Source organism: Solanum pennellii, chromosome 5 (genome assembly GCF_001406875.1).
Source record: "Solanum pennellii chromosome 5, SPENNV200".
Lineage (NCBI taxonomy): Eukaryota > Viridiplantae > Streptophyta > Magnoliopsida > Solanales > Solanaceae > Solanum > Solanum pennellii.
This window is the reverse complement of record NC_028641.1, coordinates 15,054,836-15,061,483: the sequence shown is the minus strand read 5'-3', so window position 1 is coordinate 15,061,483 and position 6,648 is coordinate 15,054,836. Positions and strand designations below refer to the sequence as shown.

At 31.9% G+C, this 6,648-nt stretch overlaps 1 protein-coding gene across 1 annotated transcript; it reads right to left on the bottom strand.

Annotated features, from left to right (window-relative positions):
* Nucleotides 1-1,413: 1,413 nt before the first annotated feature.
* Nucleotides 1,414-4,068, bottom strand: LOC107020826. Its single transcript, XM_015221337.2, has 4 exons — nucleotides 3,284-4,068; nucleotides 2,655-2,895; nucleotides 1,951-2,068; nucleotides 1,414-1,873 (listed from the first exon to the last, which is right to left on the bottom strand). Exons 1-4 carry the CDS (start codon nucleotides 3,841-3,843, stop codon nucleotides 1,782-1,784), a joined length of 1,011 nt encoding a protein of 336 aa, XP_015076823.1. The 5' UTR covers nucleotides 3,844-4,068; the 3' UTR covers nucleotides 1,414-1,781.
* Nucleotides 4,069-6,648: the final 2,580 nt, after the last annotated feature.

The window sequence follows — 6,648 nt, the reverse complement described above, 5'->3', positions numbered from 1 at the left end:
CTGGCAGGTTATGAACAGTTCTAAATAAAGTAAATTATGTCAATTTTTTTGGAAAGTATTAGAGTTAAATGTGTCTTAAATTAGTGGACGAATGATCCTAAGGGGCATAGTAACACCCCATATCTCTCAACATGCGTCTTACTAAGTTAATGTTGATGAACCATTGAAACTCAGAAGAATAAGGTTGTATTTGAGCCAAAGATGTAAGATAAGTGGGTCATTTGGTAGGGTATATAAGAATAGTGCTAAATAAGGTGTATTAGTAATGTTTGCATTAGTTATTCAGAGATTATTCCTTATGCATTGTTTGGTTTGATGTATTAAAAGGAAAAATTTCATAAATAACTAAGATGTGAAACATAATAGACCTTCTTAGCCAGAATTTTCCTAGCTAGATTAATTTGCGTTTGTATAATATAGATTTTGATTGATTATACAAATTGTTTATTAAGTTCCCTTAAATGATGTGACAATGTCAATTACATCTTCCTCATAGCGACTTCTTTTTCTCTTCTTTTGTTTGACAAAAAAACACACGACCTATTGTTTATAACAATTGTGTATCTATATGATTGATTCGAGTTTAAAAAAATTGTAGTTGAACAAGTACCTCAATTTATATAGCAGTATGATGTATAACAGTTTATATATGTTTATGAATAAACTGTATGTTATAAGTTTAGTATAAATTGAATTGTTTAAATCAAACAAGTTTAGTATACATATATCATGCTTGCATTTGTATTTGAAGTATATAAAGTATACTTGCATGTGTCTTAAAATTATGAAGTGAAATATATATAAATAAAGCAGTTTAAACCAAATCAATATACACCTCCAAATACCTAATAAATTTAGTTGTATAATTATACAATATTGGACTTGTGTAACTGTAATTTTCAAAATTTGATGAATGAAATTTTCAAATTTTGAATTTGAATTTGATTTTTAAGTTATTTAAGGGGAAGTGAGATTTTAGGAGATAGATTACTGTGTATGATAAGAGAAGAGTGTTTGATTTGTATAAAAGATGAAAGAGAAAACTTACACGTTTTGATACAAACCGTGGAACTTGCCGTGTAATTGTTTTTTCACCGTGAACCTCCTCATTATACACAGCGTCCGCCCCAGTAAGAATGCCGTATGCCCTATGTAAGTTCTTGTAGGTGCATTCTAAGCATGTCTTACTTCCCTCTTCATCTATGGTCAGCATGTCTTACTTCCCTCTTCATCTATGGGCAGCATGTCTTACTTCCCTCTTCATCTATGGGCAGCTCATAGGGGCATTCTTAGCATTTAATAAGAACTCGCGAGACATAATATGAGTTTGATTAATTCTTTACGGGAAAGAATGATTCTTCGTAATTGTTCTAAAGCAAAACAAGAAGATGCCGTTCAAATCAGATTTTCTCAAAACAACTGACAATGAAGAGAGAAGCCATTTCCTTGTTAAGATTGGAATTCAGCATGAGTTACAACAAATTAAGTGTACTACACCTCTCAAAAGAATAGAACCCCCACAGCACTCAGCGGCAAAACTACAACTAGCCTCAAAAAAATGCACAACAAAACGAGCCGGCAACAAAACTAAATATAACCAGGCCAGGCCACGCAGGCACGCCTGATGATGGACTTCGAAATCCTACATACCCTCTTCAACAAAAATTTGATGTCCCAATTGGACATCTTCCTCCTTAAACCTAGAAAAGAATCGGGAACATCTTTCCACTTGAAAACCAAATAACTAACTACCACCCCTCTTAACCACCTCAACTAATTACCTACAGTACCAATGCTACCTTTTCCTGCGAAACATAAGCTGAAGGAGAAGCAATAAGAGGCTCATAATGATCCGCCCCAGCACCACACCAACCTGCAATTACCAACGTACAATCTCAGATGGGCTAAAATATTAGCAGTAGGATCTTTCATTCCAAAAATTTAACGTACCTGTTCCTTTCATGAAAAGGAAGAAAGGAGGTTCACATATTTCACATTTGGGACGATGTGGCAGAAAGAAGACACAATTTTCTTCATCAACCATTGCATCCGATCCATGAGCTTGCACCTAAATCCAACAGAAGAAAAGAGATTGTTTGATTAACAATCCAACATCACACAATTGAGAAATGTCAGCAACAAAGAGAATCATGACAAGAAACAAACCAAAGCGAAAGGAGCATAGGAGTTGAGAAATGAATTGCACACAATGTATCAAAATCCTTTTTGAGGGATCATCTCCTATATATCAAAAAACAAAGAAGAACCTATGAAAAGAATAGGAGGATCGCTAATATGACCACAGGTAAACCCGCTTTCTGAATAGACACATGTCGTCATTCCAAATTAAAAAAGTAACGGGCCACCCACTAGAAAGATAAAGATTATCTTTCTGAAACATTCTACTTTCATTAGCATTGTTCTCGTGGATATCATCGCTTATTGCTCTCATGACATTGTCTTTCAATTATCAAATTATGCAGCTTCATACAGAGAAAAGCCTGAATAGCACAATTTGGAAACTGAAACAAAAACAATACACTGCATAACTGGTGCATCTTCAGAATGTTCATGCTGATTGTGTAATCTTATCGTTTTCAAGGGAATGTAAAAGTCATGCTAAAGAAGATGAGTGTAGAATATCGTTTTCTTACCACAAAGATCTCTCTTTTAAACTCGGTTGCAAGACACTCAATAGCTATATCGTCTCCAAATGCAGCCGCATGACCATCACAATTCTCATCTACAGTTAATAAACCGTCCTCAGTATACTGCAAAGTGATGATATCATATTCATCATCAGGTGAACCAGAAATCGACATGTACTTTGCCCAACTTGGACCATCATCCACAGCTATGCATCTCTCTTTGTATATAGACTCAGCAGCCAATTCTCTTCAATGTCAAAAAACTATTATAAAAAAACACAACCATATCCAAAAAAAATTTGAAAGCTACTCAATCAATTTTACACTTGCTATAAGCCTAAGACCTAATTAACATATACCAGAAAAACCAAAGTTTTGAAAATCTTTTCCGAGCAGATACAAACAGTGGTGAAAACCCAGCAAACAAAGCTTTGATTTCTTCTTCGTATCAAATGAATTACAAATAAAAGCAATTCCCACTTCAAAGAGAACATTCTCGATGGCAAAATGCATGAAAACCTTAACGGAATGAACCAGATCTAAACTTTCTCATCCAGATCTAACAAATAACAAGAATTAGGCCTCAATCCCTAATGCATAAAATGAATAATTAGGCGAAATGGATAGGAAATTACCGCTGCATTCCGAGGTGAACAAGCTCGGAAATAGCCGATTCCAGAACCTCCCTATCGTCCTTCTTAGCTAATAGCTTCAGCTCTTGAACCACATGAATACCCCAACCAGATTTCAGATCCGGAGAATACATGTGCTTAATCGCCGATTCAATCGCTTCTTTCTCCGATCCAAGATCTTCCAAGAACCTCCGCACAGTCCTCCGTCTCAGATCTCTCGCATACGACACCGTTTTAACCCCCATTGATTTCCCACAAGCCGTAAAAAGACAGTTTCCGTCTGCCTCGACTTCTCCGCCGTGGCTCAACCGGAAAACCATAGAAGCATTCTGATCCTGAGGATGTTTCCACAGCACTCCTTTCGACTGAATCTTTATCAAATGCCTTCTCTGCTGGTCCTCTAAAGATGAAACATTTTCCCAGGAAGATGTATCAACGACGGCGACAGGGGTGATCGCCGGCGATGATTGGTCAACGAGGTCGATAGATGATGGAGTAGAGGTAGGATCCCGCCATGGAATCACCGGCGACGATGCTGTTGAGTCGCAGATGAGTTTCCCCATTCTTGATAAAATTTTTTTTTGTTCTTTTTGGACACTACAATGGCGGAAACAGAAAGTGGGGAAAAAAGGAAAGAGTGGTTAGGGCAAACGGCTACATTTTACAGGAGTTGAAAGTGTTGATGGACACGTGGACCAATCAAACGTCTTTATTTACTGTTTTTCAAGTTTTGTCTGCGGGTTTTGGTGAAGCGGGTGACAGCTGTATTCAAACTTACGTGGCGTATTATATTTGGTTAACAGAAAAATTGTAACGTTATGGGTGATTTTCAAGACCCACGTTCTTTTCCCGCTATGGGCATATTCTCATATATATACGTTACGTTGTAAAATAAAATAATGAAATAAAATCTTCTTTTGTTTTTCCTGTCCTTGAAAAAGGTGTAGTAATGGATAAGAACAATAATATTCTATCCATCTTATTTTATGTGATAATATTTAATCGATTATAGAGTTTACGAAATAATAAAAACGTTAAATGTATATTAAATTGTCTTTAAAAAAAGTAAATTTGTTTTTCTCTTTCTTCATAAATATATTAGAGTACTATGTTTAAAATTAAGTGAAACCAACAAGAATAAAAATGAATTATATTTTTAAATACTTATTATTTAAGAAAATATGACATTCTTTTTTAGACTAACAAAAAAAAATAATGTCACATAAAATAAAAGAAAGAAATTTTGCTAATTTTACTAATTGGGTTTAATTTTTATATATTATAATATCAAAAATAATTGTTACATATTATGATAGCGGTATTTAATTTGATGTACACTTTTGTTATTTATTTGTATTTTTTTATCGGTTCAAGTAACAGATAATTTTGTAAACGTAGCAAATATATATAAATCTTTTTTTGTGGCTATGTCTGTGACTTTTTCATTATCAACATAGAAAATGTGCTGCCGCTTGGGTAACACAATTATAACCACAAAATACAAATCCTTAAGGTCCCATGAAATCAATTTTTGAGGTTGAGTTTGTGTAATGTCTCTTTACAATTTTTGATGGTATTTTATTTTAGTAGAAATCAAATATTATTGTTTAATTTATTTATTTATTATAACTAAACGGCCAAAGGGCCAGATTTTTTAAATCAAAATAAATGCAGGGAAAATGTCAATCATATTTAAAGAAGTTCATCAGAGTACATTTCAAATAAAATTATATTTAAAGTTCAAAAAGTAAGGATAAAAAATTAAGAAAATTCAAAATTGGCCTACAATTTCAAATTTATGTTAAAAAAGATCTCACTAAACAATTTAGGTACATTGTCCATCAGTTTTTTTACCTTGAAGCTCATGATCTTGAACTTTATTCTACTCTTCTATTCCATTGTTTTTTCATTAATTTTTGGATGCACTACAAATTTGAATACTCTGACATTGACACAAAGTCAATTGAAATACTTGCACAGTATAATTATTCAATTGCAACATGACAACTGTATCTTGCATACTTGATTAAAAAAAACTAAGAGAAATCAAAATTTTAGATATATAAACACGACACATGATGGATATAATATATTTCATATGATATATACAAACTAATTTAGGATACTTACTGAATACAATTCATTTTGGATATTAATTGAATCGAATATGTCTAAGGGAATTTAAACTAAATACAATATTAAACAACTACAAATGAATGTAATACAATTCTATGAGGATACAACTAATTTGGGATACATAATGAAGCTAATAGAATGCAGTCTTTTTCATCGCCAACTCATGATATGTCATGTAGCTAAAAGCATAACTATTTTAAATACAGTTTCTAAAAGAAAAATCTTGTGAAGTGAAAGAAAACACACACACATCATGTAAGTCAACTATAAATACAATTATTGGTTAGCTACAAAACATAAACAAAATATAAAATTGTTTATGTTCGTTCAACTTATACATCAAAAAATAAATATGTAAAAACAAATTTGACTACAAACTATAGAAACTTTCAAATATTTTCAAATAATTTTGTGAAACAACTAAATACCTAAATGCTAATGTAGATTATACTAAATCTGAAATATAAAAACAAGTCATAAGAAAAGATAAAAAGAATTATTTAAAATACTAAAAATCTAAAATACATAAATAATTGATGAGTATGTTAACAAACTCACATAAAAATAAAAAAATGACGGAAAAACCTTAATACATACAATCTGAAATTCAACATAATGTGTGATTTTGAAAACAATATCTCACGAAATCTTGCAAAATAAATGATGACTTCGAAAATACCTTAATCAATTGAGAGATTTCTTGATTAATTGATAGATATGAACAAATTGGTATGAACTTGAATAATCAGTTCTTCTTCAACAATGAGGGAGAGAATAATGGTGAAATTTGATGAAAAAAGAAGAAGAAGAGAAAACGTGAATGATGGGGATGGTGAAAACTGAAAAATTGATGAAAGAGAAAAAAAAATTGACAACATGAAAGATGAAAAATAAATTTAATGGTATTAAAGCCTAGAAATAAGTGTAAAGAGGTAGTGGATGTAGAATTTGGTTCAATGTTGAACTATTTAGACGAATAAAATTCGGATACAAATTTTTTATAAAATATTAAAATTTTTTACATTTTCAATAATTTTTTTAAAATATAGATGTTTTTACTAATTAAGTTAGGAATTGTGGCTAGTTTGCTAATTTAGGAAGGATATAAATCAAATGATCAGACCCAATCAAAAAATTATTGATACAGGAAATAAACAAGATACATAGCACAAACTCTAAATCTAGAGGATTGCAGGAATCAAACAAATTATGAGCAAATCCAGTTAAGAAAG

Bases quoted from the DNA above. Each gene is read 5' to 3' on its own strand.
- LOC107020826 (XM_015221337.2), bottom strand. From the start codon at position 3,843: ATGGGGAAACTCATCTGCGACTCAACAGCATCGTCGCCGGTGATTCCA. The intron at 2,896-3,283 runs GTAATTTCCTAT...TTGACATTGAAG, and splicing joins GTTCACCTCGGAATGCAGCG to AGAATTGGCTGCTGAGTCTA. The intron at 2,069-2,654 runs GTAAGAAAACGA...TGTTGGATTTAG, and splicing joins TTAAAAGAGAGATCTTTGTG to GTGCAAGCTCATGGATCGGA.